This window comes from Notamacropus eugenii, chromosome 6 (genome assembly GCF_028372415.1).
Source record: "Notamacropus eugenii isolate mMacEug1 chromosome 6, mMacEug1.pri_v2, whole genome shotgun sequence".
NCBI lineage: Eukaryota > Metazoa > Chordata > Mammalia > Diprotodontia > Macropodidae > Notamacropus > Notamacropus eugenii.
In genome coordinates, this window is record NC_092877.1 from 147,873,929 (window position 1) to 147,897,833 (window position 23,905).

The following is a 23,905-nucleotide window of genomic DNA, read 5'->3' on the forward strand; positions in this document are numbered from 1 at the left end:
TTGTATAGTTTTTCTTATGAAGCTAATGAGTGCAACTTCTAGTAAAACTTCAATTATGCAGAACTTAATGAACCTTGAGTCAGGTTTGCCCTCAGCATTGTCCCTATTGGAAAATGATAAAGACAAAAAAATGGTGATATGAACAATTTAGTACTGAAAACAGAAGCACAAAATCTCTCGCAAAAACACCTTTAAGGGTATGCCTAAAGGCTAGCACACAGTTCAATCTCCTATTCTTATTTTTCAATTGAGATGAAGAATGATGACCCTGAGGAAGTTCAAGATAGGAATAATAAAGATTAAACTATATTCTTAATGAATCATTTAATAAGGTAGGAAATTACATTTTAGAAGGATTGTCAACAAAGTCGTGACAAAAAGGACTGTCTTTGAGACTTCTAGGTAACCACAAATCTCAGTTAAACAGAGCACTCTATTCCTAAACTGTTCCAAAATTTTATTAGATCATAATTTCAGTTTAGAATTTGAGTTGCACATGTTTATTACATATTTCACAGAATCACAGATATAGAGGGAACTATGGAACTCATTTAGTCCAGTTGGAGACATTAATATTTCATTAATCTGAAAATGGAAAGAACATAATATTTATTCTTTTTAGTAGAAAGCTTTTAATCTTATATTAATTTCAAGAGGCTCTTAAAATATATCAGACTGGAACTTAACTAGACTCCATAAGTTCCTCAGTATGTTGCTCTTCAACCTGGAAGCAGCTCTTTTCCCTAACATGCGAAGCTCTACAAAAACGCATTATATCAGTTCTCATGGGGTAATATAGTGAGCATGGTGTGTCCCTTAGGCAGATGCATGCAAATGAATACATGGGCCTGGTACTTTTATGCTATCTTAACAAGAGCTCCTGTCACGCATAAAAGCAGGAGTCAGCTCCTTTTCTTCATGATGGTGTAGTTTTTAGCAGGATTCTATGCAGAACTGGGTAAAGAAGAAAAATCGACTCCCAAGAGGTACGCTTAATTAGACTGTGTAGGAGGCAAAAGCCCTCTATATAAAATAACACAAAAGAGGGAAAACACTAGATATATATGGGCTCCCCATAAGCTCATACATATACACAAGCACATGCTGTTTGCATACAACTATTGCCTTCAAAAAACGATCAAACATGCTGCAAATGCATTTTAGCTGAAAAATCTTTGATTACAAAAGGCATACTAAGGGTTAATTCACAGTGGCCTTGGAAGGGCTAAAAAGTAAAAGTATGTTTTTTTCTTTCTTATTTGATATTTTTTACCAGTCACAAGTAGGTCATTCTTGTTCTAAGTAAGAATATGAAGAAATATTCTAAGTATTTCAGTGTTTATTTGTATAAACAGAGTTGAGTGATGAAGAAAATGACATTTACCTGTATCTGTAGAATAGACCCGGAAACTCTTATCCCAGAAACCACAGACAAGAATATAGCGGTTGTCAGAAGTGATGACAAAGCACTGGGAGTGGACTTGAATACTCTGATCTAAAAGGTCAGTGATTTGCCTCCTGTGCATCCCTGTATTACTAGCTGTGGAAGATGAAAAAGAGACAACTAAGTATATATAGCCAAAGAAACTCTATACTTTAATCAAACAGTTCTTGGGGTGTGTGAACAGGAGATCAATTCAAATACAAGAGTACCTGTTCTTCATTTAAGGCAATGCCCCTCCCCCTACCAAATGCACATATTTGTTGCAAGAATGTGAGTAGCCAAATTCAACATCCTAGAAAAAATATCTTTGCCTAGGGGAAAGAAACAATAACATGCTACAATTTTAAAATAGTGTACAATCCACAGAACATGCATTATAGCTCTTGGGCAAGTCTAAACCAGATTACAATCACAAGACTGTATCACAGATCGGTTTGTATTCCTGACAATCTCATTACAACTATTGTCATGAGAATGGAGTCACGTTGTGACAGACTATTACCTTTAACATTTTGTCACAAGGAAAAGATATTAGAATTTAAATGTCACATATTCTGTGAAATATCGCAGCATCTTGTAAGACTGTAGCTCTAACGGGTCTTTAATTTGACTAGATGTGCAATCCCAATACCCTGTTTACAGGAGCACCATCATGTAAAGGATGAGGAGAATGACTATTTATTAAAGATACGTGTAATTGAAGAAGCTGAAGCAGAGAGTATTGTTATTTTCCTGAACCTTATTTGAGCAGTAAAACAAGGCAGAGTGACGAGCACACAGTGTCTCCAAACTGCCACACAACGCGTGGATTGGAGTTTGTCTGAAGGCACAAGGGCAGAAAGAATGACGTCGAGACACATGGGAAGGGTAATAATCTTCTGAAAATAGACTACCAGGGGTGCCATTATCAGAAAAGGAAATTATACTGAATAAGCCGTTCTTGATATCATAAGGTAAACTACACAGAAAGCTATTTCCAGGGTCCTAAAGGATGTTTCAACACTGACTTCCCCATTCAAATAAGATCTTTTTTTCTGGAAGAAAAAAACTGAGACTAAAACAAAATAAAATGAAAAGGTAATATTAAAATCCTTTCCAACTAAGATTCTTTTTGTGGTATTTAGTTTTCTGAAAACACAATGTATTCACTGCTGAGGAGTGTAGCACAGGTGTGAAGATAAGACTCAGGAAAAAACAGCAACGACAAGCTATTTTACAACATCTTCAGCACTAAAATGGTTTAGATAAAAAATTCATATATAAAATTCTCATCGGAAAAAGTAAATCTAAATACAACTCACTAATAGCAGTAGTTTCATGTGGGATTTTGGGGATTTGAATTTTTGTTTTTGTTTTTAGTGGGGGAGAGAAGGTAAAAGATGGAGGGCAAAGTGTGTTGAGAAAAGAAGGTATTTTCAAATGAAAGTTCTGCCCACATCTATCACAACTTCATGCACTGAAGGGCACTTCATAACTATTACTGCATGATGCCTTTCACGTGAGTATGAGTCTGCTGGGAGGTTGGTCAGGGGTGGTTACAAATGTAAGAACTTGGGGGGGTGAAATCTTCTCTTCCTCCCCTCAGGGACTAAAATGCTAAGATGAGAAAAAACCTTTGGTCATAACTTTGAAGCCTGGGAAAGGCAATGCTGTCTTTGGAAGGAGGAGGAAATCTAAGAGACACATTTTCTGTGCAGCGCTCCCACACAAATCTGTTCAATTTCGTTAGACCAAGAAATATCTAGTGTTTTCTACTTAACTACTATGGAATTAGCATTCCAAATAAGAGTTATTCAATGGTTGTACAGCTCTGCACCCATGTTATCTTTGCTCTAATCATCTAAACTTTCAGTGTGCAGCAGTGAAGCCATTTTCGAAAACTATGAAAGCTCTAAACAGTCATAAGCATGTGGGTATATGAACTTTGGCCAAGTGACAAAAATGTAATATTGGTTCAAGATTCTCAAACATTCAAATGAACTTACATCAATAAAATGCCCACTTGGAGAAGATATGGAATTTAACATTATGACATCCATTATTTCAAATACTTCTGTATATAACAACTCACTGTCAATCAACTACATTATTCAAAATAAGGGTCATGAGTGAGGTTACAGTAGTACAAGCAACATGCATATTCCACAATATTTTAAATAAAAACCTTCAAATTCTCATGATAAACTAAAATTTTTATGGGACCAGCAAGTAAAATAATGATGAAAAACTTAAAATTCACAATAGGCCTACCTTAGATGATACAGAAGAATTACTATTAGATTCAGGTTTTAAGTTTAAATCAAAATTATTTGTATTATATATAAAATATCAAAAATTCTCAAACAAGTCCAAACTAATTACATTAAACAAATCTATTACTAAAGGAATTTAAAATGACTCAGAAAATGGGTTCTTCTGTTTCCCCAATTAAAAAAAAACTCAACATATTCTATAATGATTCAAAATTTTAGAAAAGTATTTAATGTCATATTCCAGGATTTAGGCAAAGAAGACAATGGTTCCACTGGAATTATGTGTATTTTTATGTAGACAGAGCATTACTATGATATGTGCTTGAACTCTGGAAAATTAATAAATTAGTTGGCTTTGACCTCAGATTCCCTTTAGTCTATCATAATAATCCATTTATAAATGGCAGCATTTTAGCCCTTAGAGTAAATAAAGGTTTTAAAGTAGGAAAAAAGTGAATGGACATCTACAGAACAATTTGGATTTTAAAAAAAATCACCCAGTTCAGAATTGCAGGCTGTAATGTAACATTCTAATTTAAAACAGCATGAGCTAGGCAAATGAGAAGCTTAAGAAGAATTCAAATGCTAGTGCTAATAATATTCTCCCATAATTTGGGAGAAAATGCTAATTTTTCCATTTCTAAACCTATTACTGAATGGAGGTAGGTAGGGAAAGAGAGTCCAGCTATTTACATGCACACATTCCCTATCTCGTCATAATCTCCAAGGCCAAGATGCAACATTGCAAGTTTTGGCCAAACCACATTTGATCTCTGACCATGCAACCTTTAAGAGTATAAAATGCTAATATGGACATATAAAGTAACCAAGCATGAATGACACAAGAGTAAATTTGTTTTTCATCGTTGTGTGTACAACAGATCTGCATTTCACCTCAAAGGGCATCTCTGACATCCTCTCTCCTCCCTTCTCTCACTCTCTTCCTTTCTAATGTTTCCTTCCCTCTTTTCTTTCTTCCTTCCTTCCTTCACATTTAACCTCCAGTGGTGATCTACTGGGCTGCTGGGCCCCAGGAAAATGAATACTAATATCTTAACACTGCTATTGGTGGGGCAACATATTTCAACTTTGAAAAGTGCTCTACGAATGCACATTAATCCCCTCAGCCCGTACGGCGGGTCTATGAAGAAAGGATTGATCTCCTTTAATGATGAAGCCCTGGCACCATGGTTTTATTTTTCACCACACAGTGCTGCTAAGAACCCCACTGTTATTATGAAAATTTCCCCAGCAAAGGAGCTCCATCACATTACCGGTACACCGATTCATCATAACGTGCCTCGCTCCTGCTCATCAACAAGTCTGAGTGATGAAAAGATCCAATATTATCCTGACAGTACTTCATGCGCATTCTCAATCACACATTATTACAGCATCCATATTAATTTTCAGTGACACGCGTCCTAGGCCTGTTCAAATTAGGCAAACCAACGAGGGGGAGTTGATGAAATACCAGCATAGCCACAGCTCATTGCATTCCAATTTGCATGCAAATGGTTTATCAGGAAAATTCCATTCCCAGCAACCAGCAAGTGAAAAACAACCGTAATCTACACTTCAGGGCCACCATACAGAGCTTAATGAATCGCAAAGAGAGAACGAAGTGACAGACCTATGAGAGGATCGATTTCCACTGGCAGCTGGTATGGCTGGTCCTGTACAGCACCTTGATGAGCTGGAATTCACAAAAGATTAAAAAAAAATTTGCATTACTTTTCATATTTTAAACCGTGTAAAAATCCTTAAGTCAAATCCCATGTGCAATTGGTTTCTAACACTCCAAATCTCTTACAGTTTTGTCACATTTAAAGAAAAAAGTCCAGGTGCTTTCATGGACAGTTTATTAAACATTTATTTTAGATCAGTGCTGTTCTGAACGGGTGCCATCACCAGTGGCTCCAGTCCTGGGCCATAAGCTATAGCAGATGCTTGACTGGCAACCTCTGATGCTGCAACAAAACAAAATTAAGTGGTAAAGAGCACTGAAAACAAAATGTGACAGCCATCTGCTGACTGGAGCAAATACTATTTTTTTGTTATTTCCTAAAAAGGCATCTTTGAATGCTGTAGTACAAAGGACCCACAAAAATGTCAATTTATGATGGAGAAAGGGAAAGCTTCAAGTCAGGGAACATTTAATGTTTCATCCATCACTTAAAATCAATCAATTGAAAGTCTGAATAAAAACAAAGAAAACCATTTTGCAAATAAATGTTTTTGTTAAATGCATTTGGCTGTTACATTTCTAATAATCAAATTGGTGTGTATGTGTGTGTGTGTATGTACATATACATATACATATATATGTGCTTTAAAATTTTATTAACATTTTGCTATTTTTGCTTCAATTTAAAAATACTCAGAAGTAGAAGAGTAAACGGAATCAATATATACTATAGGCAATTTGCTCCCTTCTCAAAACTATTCTGAGTAATACAGGTATACTGCTAGCTCTGCAATTTAAAAGAACTTGGTATACACAGCCTTTCCCTATAAATAGTGAGGGACTTAAGGGTGGAGTGGACGGAAAGTCAGCAGATGGAGAGATCCGGGTTCCAGACTCAGTTTAGTAAGTAACAAACTACATAACATTCAGCAGGCCACTTTCCCTTCTCTGAGCCTCATTTATCACAACTAGAAAATGGAGATGATTTTGTAAGTGGTACCATTATATTTTTGCTTGCTTGGTTGTAACTGGTTTTGCTGGTGTAGGGAATTCTCCAATGAGGAAACCTTCTTGCTACCAATGCAGCTTTGTATCTGCCCTGAAACTTATAATCATGGAGAGTTGCCTGGGACGCTGAGAGCTTAAGTGATTAACTATGTGACCACATAGTTAATACATGCCAGAAAAGGGACTCAAACTCAAAATTTGATAATTATCTTTTATCTACTGCATCATGCTGCCTTATATGATTCCATCTAACATTTCAATTAAAGGGTCCTGTCACTTTGGGGAACTGCATATAGTATATCTGAATTTTTATCAAGTTAAAATACCTAACAATTATTGCTATGCACCCATGATTTCTGTAAGTAACTTCTTCCCATTCAGCTACCATTCCCAATTCCTTTTTCCTTTTGTGAGCCCTTGAGTGTTTGGGCAATATGAAATTTCTGGTTATGAAGCACTATGTGACCATAATAGGAGTTGACAGTGGTGACAAACTCTTCACAGATGTTTTCTTTTTTAAAAACTTTAGTATTTTATTTTTCCCAGTTACATGTAAAAGCAATATTTAACATTTGTTTTTAAAGCTGTGAGTTCGAATTCTCTCCCTTCCTTTCTCTCCACCTCTGCTCCCTCCACATTGAGAAAGCAAAGAATTTAATATAGGTTATACATATGTAGTCGTGCAAAACATTTCCATATTAGTCATGTTGTGAAAGAAAATATAGATGAAAGAAACTCAAGAAAAAGAAAATTAAAAAGAGTATGCCTGAATCGGTATTCAGACACCATCAGTTCCTTCTTTAGGAATGGATAACATCTTTCATCATAAGTCCTTCAGAGTTGTCATAGATCGCTGTATTGCTGAGGGCAGCTAAGTCACTCACTTCTGACAGTCTTACAATATTGCAGATACTTTGTACATGGTACATTTCACTTTGCATCAGCTCATGTAAGTCTTCCCAGGTTTTTCTGAGAGCATCCTGTTCACTTCTCATAATACTTAGTTCATTCTAATACTACCTGAAATATATCTTCACGGATCCTGAGAATCTCCATCACAGACATACTAGAGCCAAGGTGTCAGTACAAGAAGGCAAGATATAGTTAATGCCTGAGTTTTAGTAACAGTAAAAGGGAATTCGTATAGATCTTGAATATTCTACTCAAAGTAAGGAGCAGCCCTAGTTACTTGCAGACATTATGGCTGCACAACCGCAATAGTTACTCTAAACTTGGTAAGACTAAAAGTGTATGGTGTGAGCGATGTTTCCTGAAGGGAAAGTTTCTGAGCCTTTCTGTATTGTAACATCCCAGTAACCAAGTGAAGGTAAACAGAGATGATAAGATCTATTTAAATATAATTATAAGTAGATCTGGTCACATTTCCTCATCTCTTACCTGAATTCTGGGACTTCTCTGACTGACTTCTCCAAACTTCATTACCCTGCAAGATCTCATCAGCCTTGATACTCCCCTCATCACTGTTCTTCAAAGGAACTGGGGGCATGAACTCCAAATCTCCATTTCAGGAGAGAGCTCAGCTCAAACCTCACCTGACTTCACTCCTTGGGGACTTCTCTGACTTCACCACAGGGACGTTCTCTGGGCACCTTCTCCTCCCTTTTCAGCTTCCCCTTCGTGTTTTGTCTTCCCTCATGAGATGGTAAGCTCGTTGAGGGCAGGAACCATCTTTCTCTTTTCATACTTATAACACCTGCACTTAGCAGAGTGCTTGGTCCATAGTAGATACTTAATAAATGTTTATTAACTTTTGACTAAGGTTAAGCATATACACACTAGAATTATATATGTACAGGCATTAATATACGTACATACTAATATGTGCACAGGCATAAAAATATGAAAATTATAGTTTAAAATTCCAGAACAATAATCTACCAAGTCACTTACTAATGTAACGTTATTATATACCTAGAGTTTGCCATGGGTTTCTTATGACCTGTGGCATCATTATAAAATATAAACTAGCTAGATGTATACCCTCAAAATCTTTTCCTAAACACTAGAAAGACTCAGAGAATAAGTATTTAGATAGTACTTTTGCATCTGTCAGAACTTTCTGAATGTAGTATAGGTAACTCAAATACAGATATCTGTAAAATATATTAAATTCTATTACAAAATATAACCAAAATATAATATATAAATATTATATATGCATATAATTAATTATGAAAGAAAAACTCATATGAAGCCTGGGAGTAGGTACTTGCCTTAATAATTTTTTTAATTGGACCTGTAATTTCATTGGTACAAAAAATATCTTGTGGGAAACTTCTGGCACCCACACAGGTCAGTGTCTGCTCTCCAAATTATTATCTGAGTGTTGTCTAGAAGTGAAGCACTTTGCCTCGGGCTGCACAATCAGTATGTGACACAGGAAGACCACCTTGATCTTCCTGACTCTGAGGCCCAACCTCTCTATCACTTACCTCAACTTGTAGTGTTCCACTTGTACTAAATTGATATTTCCTAATAAAACCATGTAATTTCCCACATTAAAGCTTACAATTTTCTAAGCCATTTTGAAAAGTATAGCCTTGTTGTCTCTCAGTGCTGTTTTACAGACTCTTTGGTGCCGTATCATAAATACAAGTTATTGTTGTTATTTCATCTTCAGTTGGTTGTTATTACCATACCTCAGGTTCCCATTGCAGTTTTTCACAATTCCCCATAGGACAGGTAAGGAAGCTGGCAACAAAGCCTTCACTCCTGCTCTACTGAGGAATTTTATTGTGGACAGACAGTCTTTTCTATCACTTGCATTCAAGGATTTCACTAACAGAGCTAAACTCTACCCCCTCACACACACTCCCACCTTCCCCTGCCCTCCAACTAACTCATCTCTGGTGATATCAGGGCCTTTAGGAAACTGAGTTGAAGGGTAATCTTAACTTGAAACTTATGAAATACTCATTTCTATGCCTAGTGATGGTATATGTCATATTTGTAAACAACATCGTTATTTTTACAGGTAGGAAATGAAAGACCAGGTTAGGAAAGTTAAGGAAACTTACTAATTTTGGTTTTAATTTTTAGGGCTATCACCTAATTAAGAAAAAAAATATACTACTGACTCAGATTTATGAGCATGTTGGTATATTTTTACCATTATGGCTACTATATGGCTACTTTACTTATGGCTCTGATTTGATGTCAAAGATGATTCTGGGAAACACAAGTAGTTGCTTAGAAGACTTTTGCTTCATATTCAAATAGCTGGTTTGCTATAAATAGATTCTATTTACTATGGAGTTGAGCAGTGGGTCGGTAGTGTTTGGCCCTTTAATTGAGTATATACTTAGGTCCCTATTTGTTTGTTTTTATTCTAATGTCAATTCAGTTCTATTCAATTCTAAAAGCTCCTGCACTTAGTTTGATGTAAAGCCATGGTCCCAGAGACTTTATATCTTTCCAGTCACTTTAGTTACTCTAACAAGAAGTGCTTTATGCATGACACTGCCAAGCTTTGCAGATCTTTCCACAATTTAAAGAGACCATTCAAATGCATCTGCACAGCTTGTTGTCTAAAATAAAAGCTTAATGAAGGACAAACAGTTTCAAGGAAAATTTAAATTCCCTTTTCCTTTTCTTTATTTAAATAAAAGAAACAAACTATCTGGACAAATATTATAATGGTATATCCCTTAAGTCATAGGGATCATCCTACATTTAACAACAGCACAGAATCTTGTTTGGAGCATATAATATTCTAGATGTCTCTCCTACCTAAGTGCTAAATGTAATCAAGGTAAAACATTCTGGAGATGACATTACTGACCCCATACCTTGCTTTTCCCAGCGTCTAGGCTGATCCATTCAAAATCTCTAATCTAGTTCCCCTTCCTCTTTCCTTACTACATTCTTTCATCCCCTCACCTCGAATGATGGCATACATTTATGAGCAAGCTTTCTGGAGTACGAGTATAGAAAGGGAGGGGTTTTGTTTTAGTTTGTTTTACTCAAATCAAAGTTGATTCTTAATCTACAACTCTGGCCTCATGCAGACTTACAAACTCCTTGAGGTCAGAGATTATCTCTTAAATTTATTTCACCCTAGAGCATTTAGTGTACTGCTATATACATAAAACACACTCAATAAATGCTTGTTGAATCAATGTGATTTTTTTATTCGTATACCATGTATATGTATGTAGATATATATGTACTCTATGTCTCTATACACATATAAGCATATGAATGATGTATACATGTACTATATGGGAAAACAGATGCCAAGAAACAGTTTGTAGTTAAACAGCAATTTTATTGTAGACCTTTGATGGAATTCTTCAAGTGGAGACCAACGTGTCCAAGTAATGTTTGCAAACTGAAAGCTTAAACTTTTGTGAAAGGAAAAGAAATATTTGAAGTAGTTATAATTTCTTAACATGGCTTATAATGTTTGCTCCAGCTTAAGATGATATTTCTTTACTCACCAGGAAGGTTGTGCCACTTGTTCACAGCAAATAGCCTGTTAGCAGTGACTGTGATCACAGCAGGAGTTGCCAAGCCAGGCTGGGTGTTGGCTGCTACATGAGTGACAGGGGAGTTGGATGGGAACTTTAGGACCATGATAACATCCTGCTGAGCTTGGTCTGTGAACATCAATGGACTCTGCAGGAGGAGATACTGTTGAGTGGACATAACAAGACCCCAAATACATAGGAAAGAAGAGACAAGGGGAGAACAAGAAAAAGGGAGAGGGTATAGGAGAAATAGGGGAAGAATAGATTAAAACAAGCAAGCACCACTAGCAGCTGCAAGTGAAAGTATCAGAGAGGCTAGAGGAAACAGGAATTTGGTTTTATTTTTTAAAATATATTATGATCTTTGAAATTTTCTGTTTGGAATAATGGATTTAATAGTGGGAAACTTCATCCATGCTATTGGATCAGACAAAACAAAACATGCCCCCCCCCCCAAATGTTAGAAAGCTTTCGAGTTCATATTCTAGAGAGACAGATTATTTAGGTTTTTTTTTTTATTAAACAGTTTCCAATTGCCTGTTACTTGCCAAAGGGTCATCTTTTGTCTCTACTGAGGTAGTTTATTGAAGAAAATGTGGAATAGGCAAGAGTCAAGTAAATTCCCAGAGACCACCAAAGGTTGTGCTGAATTGGCATGAAGATTTTGACAAGTTGAATAAAAAGGAAAAAGAAATATATATATATTTACATACAGTACATTTAGATGGCATACAGACATTATTACAGGTAAAGAAATAACTTAATTATAAACCTGTTTCAAAGCAAAGTATAATTAAATGCACTAGTAAAGACAACATATGTACATGTGTAGTATGCCCAGTCATAAAGAACATCCTATTGTAATGCAAATACATTTTCTTCTTGTAGCAGTTACCTGTAAAGAGAAATACCTACATGACACCTCCCCCAACCCCCTATGACAAAACAAAGTCCCTGGCATTTTTAAGCTCTCCTTTGAACACCTGATAGTAACTGAAGTTGGTAACTCAATACTGACTATTCTCATAGCTTCTATCACTATAAATCTTCATATTTGCTAAGGATTTGGAAAATTCTTACAACTTGTATGTCAGAATCCGGGACACAGCATAAAACAGTGTACAAACTGGACAGCTTTGTTTGGCAATCGTTGGCTGTACCTTTTCAGTACACTTTCAGCCACTCTCTCCTTCCATATCTGATCAGAATTGTTAAGAATGGAAAGAGCCTGATGAAGTTCTCTTGGCTGCCTTTCTACCACCATATTTCAGTGCACCAGGTATATATGAACGTGTAAATGCACACATTTAATATATATTTATTCAGAACTGCTAATAAAAATTAAATGCATTTGCATTTTTATTATCAGTCCTTTTAAAAAAGTTATTAAGAGTACTTAGAAAAACATATTGCACTAAGAATTCCTATTTGCACTCTTTGCATAAAGGTGTAAATAAAGGCAACTAATAAGCTACCCAGACACCCTTCTGAGCAAGTGGCTAAAAGCCAATCAATATTATGAGTTAATCCTCCCTGGATGCTCATTCAATTAAAGGTGTCAGTAATGCCTCATCTGATGTGGCCTCAATTAAATCCAACTATCTGATGGTGTGAAAACACAGGGGGATACAGCAACAGCAGCAGACCCAGACAAATAGGCAGCCTTCGTGTGGCTGCTAATTACTACACCTGGTGTATATTATGGCTTAGGCACTTAACACAGCACGGAGCAACTTTAATTTCTGTTAAATTCATGGCAGAGGCAGAGGACCCTAATTTGAACTTCGGTAAATAAAATGAAAACACACTTCTGCTTTTAAAAACTCCACTTACTACTATGGAAATTCTTATTTCTTAACATCATGGAAAAAAAGCATTCCAGAATTGTTTTAATTAATTTTGTGAAACTGCATTATCAACCACAGATAAGAAATAATCAACAGTAAACAACATGGCCTATGCACTGGTCTGTGAGATTCCCTAAGTCAGATACTTTCAAAATATTTGCATATGCTACTAATGAGAAAATTGGAGCATAATACAAATCATGCACAAAACATCTCATTGGAAGGAAGCTCATACATGTTTACGTAGCTTGATGGAGTGCACCAGAAAATATCATGTTTTAAACTAATTCCAATATTTGTGCTTAAAACAAACAAACAAGCTTCAATCTCCTGGAAGTGGAAGGAACATATTGTTTACACTGTTGCCTATCTTTGGCATGCCAGCTATTGGCTGTCCAGTAGGAACAAGTCATTTCCTGAGGGAACTCTAGAACTACCCTCTTGACCTTAATCATGAGCTGCCCTTTACCCCTCAATGCACACTCCTGCATGTGGCCTCAGCAGTAAATGCTCTTGCATATACCATCCTGCTCAAAATGTAAGGCATTTTATATATTGCAATATTGCTATTGCACTACTTAGATTAGTGGGACAACTGGCAGAATGAAATTTCCAGGGATAAACCTTGTCATCTCATCATGGAGACAGATCTCTGCAGGACAGACAATGTGGAATTACAGAACAGGCACTGTCTTAGCAACCTAGGGATCAAGGCTTGAATTCCAGCTTGAACAGATAACAGCTGTGACTTTGGACAAAGCACTTAACCTATGTGGGCCTCCTCAGTTTCCTTCTCTGTACAATAAAGAATTCTAGCCCTTTTCCAAACTTCCCTATCCCTATTCCTATTGAGAGAGTCATTCTTTCTTGTTAATATTCACAACTTTAGAGGTAGCCTTTCTTCCTTACTCTTCCTCACTCCCACATATTCAATCAGGTGCCAAGTCTTTCTATTTCCTTCACAAAATTTCTCACATCCATCCCCCTCTCTATACTCACATAGCCTAGTGGCCACAGATTAAGGATATACCATCTTGCCCCAAATTATTATGTATTATAATAATGATATGCTATGTTATTATTATAATATAATTTAATAATGAAATGTTGTTATCCTTCAAACTGGTATCTCTGCTTCAAGTTCTCCCCTCTCCAATCCATCCAACAGAGCTTCCAAAGACATTCTCCTTAAGCAAGAATCTGAACATGTCACTACTATGCTAAACTTCAGTAGCTCCCCACAGCTTCTAGAATAAAATACAAACTTCTACTCTTTAACTCTTATAGTCCTTCACCACTCCAACCTATCTTTCCAGTTTCATTACACACCACTCCTATTCCTGAAATCTATGGTTCTCTCTCTGTCTGCCCTCTCCATGCTTTTGTAGTGGCCATTCCCCATGTCTCCAATGTGTTCCCTCTTCATCTTTACCTCATAAAATTTTTCATTTCCTTCAACAGGTAGTTCAAGTACCACCTTCTGCATCTTCTTAACTGACGTCTGTGTGAGTATGTAGATGTTTCTATGTGTCTATGTATCTATTATGAAGTCTGTACATTGTATGTGTGTATATGTATATTGTATGTGTATGTGTATAGTAGAGACTATAAACGCTTGTTGACTGATTGCTCCCTGGCAAGATAGTGGTGTGAGAAAACTAGAGGCAATCGTGATAAGGCCAAAGATTTTGTGAGAATATTGGGTCAGCTCTGGGACAATCAGAGGATATGGCTGACTATAAAATGGGAAGGAAGTAGTTGGTATCCCTACCTCCAGACTTTCCCCTATCTATCCATTATCCAAATGCCCACTGTTATTCCTGAAGCCTGAGTTTGACTACACCAATGTCCTGTTCAAGAAGCTCTAATGGGACCCTCTGATATCTAGGAAAAATATAAACCCTGCTATTATTTGAAGCCCTTCACAATCTGGCTCCCTTTATGAGAAGCCACATTCCAGGCCCCATTCATCCCCATGCCTCTAAGCAGTCCTTGTTTGCTCCCTCCTCAACTGAGCCTCTTAGGACCCGTGTCTTCCTTCAAAGCCCAGCTCAACTGCCATACTCCGTAAGAAGTCTGTCCTGATCTCCCCATTCTTTTGATTCTCATGCCATTGCCAGGAATCTGTCATAATATATTATTAAGTATCTACTTTGTATATATTTTGCACGTACTTTTTTGTGCATGCGTGCTTTCCTTCAACAGACCATTAGCTTTTGAGAACAAACACTTTTTTCTCTTAGTATCTCAAGCAGCGATCCTTAAAATGCCTGGCACACAGTATGCACTTAATAAATGCTTGATGAATGAATGAAATATTGGCAGGTGATAAGGGAGAGAAATCTATGTTACTGAGGTGGAAATGGGTCATATTATTTCAGGTTCTGTCACTTAACCTTTTGAGGATTCATCCATAAATGATGGTGGATGTAATATCTTTTGGTACCAAAGCATGTTACCATTACTGAACTCTGTGATACAGGATAATGTGCCCTTCCCTATAATATTCCAAATCTAGAGTTTCATTATATTTTTGACTAGGAATAGCTGACTGGGACAGGAGTTATATGAGATATAAGGACTTTCTCCAGAGAGTCGAGGTCAAAAGGATATGGAAAAATAAATGAAGAAAGCGTAGTGTCTTTTTTATCTAATTGCTTTGGGACTCACATTATTTTTGAACTATGCTTCAAGGTAACCTGAGAGCTTTTATGGCAATGACATAGTAAAATGCATTTACAAATTCTTCCACTAAAAAGGTAAGAGAATGTGAAAAACAACCATATCAGCAAATAAAAGTAGAAATACGTAGAGAAAAACAAGAAATTGTCACTTCATTTGGTAATTTAAAGTACCTGGACCATAACTAAGAGGTAATAATTGTGGGATTATCAGTTCTGCACAATAACAGAACAGTGAAACAAAATGAATTTATTATAGCAATGGAAAATGAACTTTTATCAAGTTGAATCTTTTCAATAACTGTTTGTGGATGAACAAATTAACAACTCCTATACTCAGCAGAAAAGACAGGCAAACGTGTCAAATCACCAAGTTCCTTGTACCCTGAATCATATATGACAGACCATCCCAAGCACAGTGCAATTTTACTCTAAGAACTTAAGCACGGATCAAGAGAGCACAAGTCCAGAGGAATGAAGAAAGTGCTACTTACCACCTGCATGGCAGAACTTCTGGGAGGATGTGGCTCTATAAGCAGCTGGGAAGGAGTTTGTCCAAAACTTCGGATTTGAGCTTCAACAGCCTGAAAAAGGCACAAGTAAGTTTGCATGTTACGAGGTGCTAATTACAGGCAATACAGCCGTAACTGTCACCTGAAAATGTCAGTTCACACTCTGGCTTGTTTCACACTGAAAACTGACCTCCTGTGTTCACTGAAAGCTAAGTGCTGGCACTGGTACCGAAAATGAGGTCTTTATGTTGCGGATGCTATTGCATGAGAACTACCATGCAAAAACTGCTCATCGTGCTCAGAGACATTAAACAGAAACTAGCAATTACAATCAGAAATATTCTTTCTTGGCTTCATTCAACTCTGTTTTCTTGACCGACGTTGCTTTCTTGCATATGCCTGACAACTAAAAGCTAATATTTTATAACTAAAGATAAAACATTGACTCTGTGTACCATTTGAAATCTGAAAAATGGGAGAAAGCATCAGTGGAGATAATTTGATCCCATATTATCTTTACATACACAGAAATCTTTATATCTTTGATACACATTGTGGAACTTCCCACACCATGTTCAACAATTTTTTATTTATATTGTCAGCTGACTTTTCTTTAAAACTTATTTTTAATTGATATTCTGTTTCTGCATCAACTTCATTTCCAAATTTATTTCCCCACCTCCCACACCCAGAGTAGTCATCACTTCTAACACAGAATAAACACAAAAGAAGGGAGAGGGGAAAACTGAACCCTTAAACTGTGTTTGATGTTGCATGTAGAATTCCATACATATAGGTATGTATGTAAGTATGTATGCATGTATGTATGTTCATATCCTCACTGCAGCAAGGAAAAGAAGGATGTATATCTTGTCAACTCTTTTCTCCAGGACCAATCTTTGGTGATCACTATAATTACACAGTATTCTGGTATGTTTTTGTTGTCATTCTTTTCTTTTACACTGTCATAGTCAAAGTATATATTTTCCTAGATCTGTTTACCTCGCTTTGCATCAGTTCACACAAGTTTTTCAGTGCTTCTCTGAATTTTTTATGTGAATAATTTCTTATGGCACAGTAATATTCCATTACATGCAAGTATCCCAATCAATGGGCATCTACTTTGCCCCCACAAAAGTGCTGTTATGAATATTTTGACATATATAGGACCTTTCTTTTTGTCTTTGACCTCCCTGGAGGCATACAGCTAGCAAAAGGATTCTGGGTCAAAAGATATGAATATTTTAGTCATTTAAAAAAAAAGAATGACATTCTACATTTTTTTCTGGAATGGTTGGACCAGTCCACAGTGAAGTTACCAGCACATTACTATGCCTATCTTTCTGGTAATCCTCTAACATTATTAACTATTCTAATTGTTTTGATCTGTATTTCTCCTATTAGTAGTGATTCAGGGGAAATCTTTCATGTGGTTCTTAATAGTTTGCAGTTCTCTTGAGAATTATTTATATCCTTTGACCAGTTTTCTATTGGGCAATTATTCTTCGTTTTTATGCATTTGTGTTAATTCCTATATAACTTGCTATTTCATATAAAGAATTCTCCCCAGCTTCCATTTCCTTTTTCATCTTAACAGCATTATAATTGAAATAATTAATTTTATCTTTTGTGATCACTTCCACCCCTTATTTGGTTACTAATTTCCCCCTTAATCATAGCTATAAAAGGTACTTCTTATGAGGTAACCTTTTATATTCCACTCACATAACTGTTCTGAGTTTTTCATGACATATAGTGTAAAATGTTGGTCTAATTCTAATTTCTGCCAATCTCCTTTCCAGTTTTCTCAGCAGTTCTTGTCTAATAGAGAATTCTTCCTTAAGTAGTTTACATTCTTGGTATATGTTCCCTGTATTGCCACTGCTTCTTAAGAAAAGTCTTTCTGGCATATATGCCCTACCTTTACACCTTACAGACTCCCTAGCATTTTATCTGACGTACTTATTAACTCTGGACAAAAATCCCTGGGGGTCTTGTAATCTGCCCCTTTGGTGAACTTTTAAGATTTTTGGGCCATTCCATCTGGCCTACAGCTAAACTTTCCTTTATGTGTTGTCTCCTCTAATTAGAGCATGAGTTCCTTCAGAGCAGGATCTATCTTGGTTTTGATAGTTGTAATCGTTTGTACCAGACACAGTGCAACTTAAAGAAATGTTTTTTTCATTCACTTACTCAGTGCCTGTCTCTGTGACTCTGCACTGCCTGGGCTCCATACCTAGAATGCACTCACTTCATCTTTGCTTCTGGCAATTCCTGATTTTCTTTCAAGATTCACTTTATTCTAAAAATTTTCCTGGTCTACCCAGATACTGGTGCCTTTATCTGCAAGGTCATTTTGATATTGTTTTTTATGTGGTTACTCTCCCAACTTGCAGGCTGTATCCCTCAAGAGCAGTTTCTGTCTTAGTTTACAGCAGTGACTCTGTGGGCCTCCACTCCTAATTCATGAGTTCATGAGCCTTGTTAGTGTGCTTCCTCTTCACAATCAGACAATAAACATAACTGTCTTTCATCAAGGGTAATTACAATGATTACATAGTAAGAACAGTAATGACAAAATATTCCCACCATAAATCTGAGGTAAACTCTTCCACAAATCAACAGTGCCCATGGGTAAAACTGGGGCCAAACTCAAGAGCAAAATGGTAGTAAAATAATGTGAAGAACACTTGTATGGCAAAGGCAATTTACAAGTCTTGATATTTTATTGCCTAGAAGTAAATTCTCCTTTTGTGGAGTCCTTATGAAACTCTCCTTGGTTACGATATTTGCTGGGCAGGGTGCTCAGCTTCCCAGGGTCTGCTCCTCTCTATGTCACTCTCTTCTATGCTCATTCCCTGAGGCTGATTTCATCCTTGGGTGACTCTCTCTCTGTATCTCTGTCTGTCTGCAGCGTGTGACTCTCTACTCTCTGTTGGATGCAATGTCTCCTGTTGATCTAGAATTGCTTTCATAAAGCTACATGCTTGAAATGGGGGGATGTGGAAGATGAGGGAAAAATCACCTCTGTCCCCACTAGGGGTTTTTCCACAGGCATCTCTTGGCTTACAATGTCTTCAACTTTAAAACTCTGAAATTAATTCAGAGCTAAACTATTTACAATCCTCAGAGGTATGTTTAATTCATTTCCCAAACCAATAGGTTGTTCCCTTCTTGACTCAAAGACTCATAAAGGACATATACACCATACCTCTATAGTCAATTTAACACTTCATTAACATCTTTAAATATCTTCTGGGACTACATCAACTGAAGTAGTGCTGGGGAACTCCTTCTCTTACATGGTTGTGTTGTCTCCCACAGTTGTGAAGGTAAAAGGCATAAAAACCCCACCCTATTTTAAAAATAAATAAAATTACCTGAATGACTAGACCCAAAGAGTAGTTTCAACTGTTTGATTTAAACTTGGAAGGTAGTTTCTAGGGAATTGTTTCAAGGATCTGAGCTTATATCTGTGCTATTTATATTAAAAAGCTGGGAAGGATAGATAACATCTTGGATGACAATGTCAGGAATAAAAAAATCTCAACAAGTTAGAATGATGGATCAAACCAAAGAAGAGGAAATTTAATAAGAATAAATGTAAAGAACTGCATTTAGGTTTAAAAAAATCAACTTCCCAAATCAAATGTAAGACCAGAGAGGCATAGCTAGACAACAGTAGATCTGAAACAGATATTTTTTTGGGGGGGGATGGGTAGTTTTAATACATGTTGATAAAAATGTTATGGGTAAGCTCTAATGTTATGGGGTAGATGCTCTATTGTGATGTAGTGATTTAACAAACATTTATTAAATCCCTACTATGTATAAGACATTGCACTATGTCTTGGCTATATCTATATAGTCATGTTGTCTTCTCTTCTCCCTTTATATTATCTTGCCTAGTATTCTGAACAGCTCCCATGGATTCAACTATCATCTCCTTGTAAGATGACTTCCAGCTCTACCTAACCTCTCTCCTTGGCTCTGGTCTTGAATGACTAGCTGCCCCTTTGACACCTCAAACTGCAGTTACCTTAAACTCAATATGTCCAGAACTGAACTCATTAACTTTCCCCTAACTTTTCCTCTTCTCTTCAAAACTTCCCTATTATTAGGGAAGAGCAACAACATCCTCAGATATCTAGGCTAGAAACCTTGGTGTCATCCCCAGCATATCTCTTTAACACTCATGCTACAAATCCAACGTGTTTTCAAGACTTGTCATGTCTACCTTCATAACATCTCTGAGATGTGTGTGTGTGTATGAATGATCTCTTCTTATCACATTCTAGCTGTGACTCAAGTACAGATTTTGCTTACCTCAACTGCAATAGCCTTCTGCATAATTTCCTTGCCTGAAAGTCTCTTTCTATTCCAACTGCCAAAGTTATTTTTCATAATGCAGCCCTTCCTGTTCAATGAACTCCTCTTACCTTCTTGCTATCCCTCACACATGACATTTTATTTCCTGACTCCACGTCTTTCCAATGGCTGTGTCTCATGTCTGGAATGCTCTCCTCACATCTCTCCTGGTTCCCTGTAAGACTCAATCCAAATCTCCTTTTTGCAGGAGGCCTTTCTCAGTTTCTCTCAATACTACTGCCTCCCCTTAGATCATCTTCCATCGCTTCTCTCTCTATTCTATATGTACACAGCTATTAGCACTTTGTCTTCCCCATTGGATGCAAGCTTCTTGACAGTTTGACTTCAACTATCTGTGTACCCTCAGTGCTCAGCACATTTCCTGGAACATAGGAAAGTTTTTTTTTTACATAAGAGAATGATGATAAAGCCAGTATTTTAGGAAGATTAGTATAGAGGATGGATTAAAATGCAGAGAAATTGGAGACAAGGAAATCACTAGGGAAACTATTATAATTGATCAGGTGTGAAATAAGGGTGCTAGGTGATTGCTTAAGTATGAGAATATATAATATACACACACATATACATGTATAGCACTTTGGGAATCTTAAATAGCTATATAAATGCTATGATTAATATTGTTGTTATTAGCAAATGTTTACTGACTACTGATTGACAGAAGTTAAGTAGTCCCTTTGAAGGGCCTGATGTGAAGGTCTGATGTGAAGATACAACATTTACACAGAATTTACACTAAATTCAATATACATACAAAGTAAAAGTAAATTAGAAAGGGAGAGAACAAAAACAATTAGGAGAATTAACAAGGAATTTGTACAGGAGAGGCCCATGAGCAGCACTTGGAGGGAAGTTAACGAGGCAGAGTTGAGGAATGAGTGCACTCCAGACACAGGAAGTCCAGCTGTGCACCGGCATGAAGGAGAGAAAGGAAATGCCATCCTTTAGGAACAGGGAACAGGCTAGCTGAATTAGGACAAGACTTGTTTAGCTTCTCTGAATCCCTAAAGATAGTAACAAGGGACTGAATCAGGGCACAGACAGTGAGTGGAAAGAAGGGGACTCATAGGAGAGATGTTGTGTAGACAGAATCAATTATTCTTGGCTAACTGACCACTTATCAAGTGTGTGGTAAAGGAGATTCTTGTTCAGTTGGGATTTGGACATTAGGACCTCTGAGGTCTTTTCCAGTTGTGGGATTATGTGATATTAGCATTATAAACCACACAGGGAAATGGCAAAAAAGTAGGGGGATTCTGTCCCCCAGCAAACATTTACTATTTGCAAGGGGGAGAAATTAAAAATTTTTTGAGCAAGAGCATGATTATTGATAGAGGTAGAGGTTCTGAAGCATCAATCAACATACACAGAAGTAAGTTACCCACCCGGGGTAATACTATGCATAAAGTATAAAGTGACATTCTTCTTGCCCTCAAGAATTTAACTGGAGAAAAAGAACATATACACTCCAAATGTTTATCATAATAGATAAATGTCAAATATAAGGTAAGGGCAACATCAATTGGGTTACATCAAATCAGTGCTCACTATGTGACAAGCACTGCAGTAAGGGGCTAGGATACAAATACAAGCAGAAAGACAGTCCTTGCCCTGAAGGACTTTTACATTCTAACAGGGGAAAACAACACATACAAAGGAGCTGAAAAGCAGAGTGGGGAAGGGGAAGGTACCAGGCTCAGGAGCATGGTAGGGAAAGTTCAGTGTCAGTAGTACAGCCTGGGGATCAGGGTTGGGGGGAAAGGGAGGAAATGGAATTAAAATGTGGTTCACTAGGGCTTGCTCTTTAGAATGGAAGTTGTAGGAAGAACTAGATAGTCAGAGGAGAGGCAGAAGTAGAGGGTACTTCTAATATAAGAAGTAGAGCAGTGGTGGAGAGAGTGTCCAGAATGAAGAATATTTTATGGCACGGTTGAGAAAGCCTTGTGGAGAGAAGTCAGCAACACAGCTTGGAATGCATGCTGATCTGAGAACTGGTCAATACTATGCTATAGTTGGTAGGGAGAACTTCGTGGAGGAGATGTGACCTGATGATGAAGAATGGATATGATCTAGTCAGACGCAGAAACAATGTGACTGGAGCCTTCTTTCTCTGTCAGTCTCTTGGATTTACTATGTAGCAGCAGTCTTTCTTTACTTCTTTCTTCTCTCCCAACAAAAAATGTTGGACATTGGGTTTGGTAGAGTGGTCCCCATTTGCTACACTTTGTGGATACCTACCTATAAGCAATTAAAATTATTTTGCACAACAAAATGATGACAAAGTCAGTGTTTTAAGAAGATTAGTATATAGGATGGATTTGAGTGGAGAGAAATTGGCGATCACTAGGGGAACTATTATAATGGGCCAGGTGGTAACAGTAGAACTGGAAATAAAGGGATAAATGTAAAGATAGCATTAATAGCACATGGAAACTAATCAGATATAGAAGATAACAGAAGGGGAAAGTCAACACTAGTCTTTGAGCCTGAGTGACTACGAGGATGATAATACATTGATGAAGATGGGTAAGTACGGCATGAGAGCTAGTTTTAGGGGGAAGATGATGAGTTCAGTTTTAAATATGGTAAATTTGAGATGATGCTAGGACATGCACGAGGAAATATCTATTAGGAAGTCAGAGATATAGGACTAGAAATGAGAAGAGAGATCAGGGCCTAGAAAAATACAGAAATTATCTGCATAGAGTGGTACAGTGGATAGAGGATCAGGTAGCCTGGAGTGAGTAAGGACTGAGTATAAATACAGGCTCTGCTACTTACTAGCTGTGTGATCTTGGAAAAGTCATTTAACCTCTGTTTGCCTCAGTATACTCTTTTGTAAAATGAGGATAATAATAGCATCTGCCTCCCAGGGTTGCTGTGAGGACCAAAAAAGACATTATTTGTAAAGTGTTAAGCACATATATAAATGTTAGTTATTATTATCACTGAAAGTATATAAGTTCCCGAAGAGAGACAGCACAAAGTTAGGAGAATGTACCAATTTAAGGCTAAATGATGGAGACAGGAAGAAGACCCAGAGAAATAAAAGAAGTAGGGGAAAATACTGAGGAGACCAAGGGAAGAGTTTCAAATATAGGGTGTTCAACAATGTCAGATGCTGCAGAGGCCAGTGAGAATGAAGATGGGGCACGAGACCTTTAAGAGTATAGTTTCAGTACAGAAGTGAAAACACACATCAGGCTAAAAGATCTTAAGTGAATTTATGAAGAAGAAACCAAGGCAGAAGGTGTAGAACATTACTTTGAGAAACTGGAAGTTAATGAAAAGTTACGGAATGGTAAATACATTAGCAGCAGGATGATGCAAAGGTTTTTCTCTGGGGAGTGGGGTGGGGTGTGTGTGTATCAGGAGAAGGTATGGTCACAGGGTAAAGAAGTTTTCAATAGAATTAACAGACTAGGAAATTTAGCGAAACAATTTCTTCTTGAAAGGTGACAGAAGTTTCCTGGAGGGTGGGGCCAAGACAGCAAATAGAAAGATGCATATACTCTAGCGCTTCCCCCACAGCCCACAAAATACCTGTAAAAAATGACTCTCAACAAAGTCTACAGCAGCAGAAGCCATAGAAAAA

General features: G+C 37.1%; 1 protein-coding gene across 4 annotated transcripts in view; it reads right to left on the reverse strand.

Annotated features, from left to right (window-relative positions):
- The window catches only part of LRBA (LPS responsive beige-like anchor protein), a 783,746-nt gene that overhangs the window by 34,097 nt on the left and 725,744 nt on the right, over window positions 1-23,905 (reverse strand). For 3 of the 4 annotated variants that reach the window (XM_072621222.1, XM_072621221.1, XM_072621225.1), the window contains 4 exons: window positions 15,904-15,993; window positions 10,852-11,044; window positions 5,330-5,392; window positions 1,385-1,540 (listed from right to left, as the gene is read on the reverse strand). In XM_072621222.1, the coding sequence (XP_072477323.1) occupies window positions 1,385-1,540; window positions 5,330-5,392; window positions 10,852-11,044; window positions 15,904-15,993 (502 nt within the window). The remainder of the gene's footprint in view (window positions 1-1,384; window positions 1,541-5,329; window positions 5,393-10,851; window positions 11,045-15,903; window positions 15,994-23,905) is intronic. The other variant, XM_072621224.1, reaches the window with a different exon arrangement.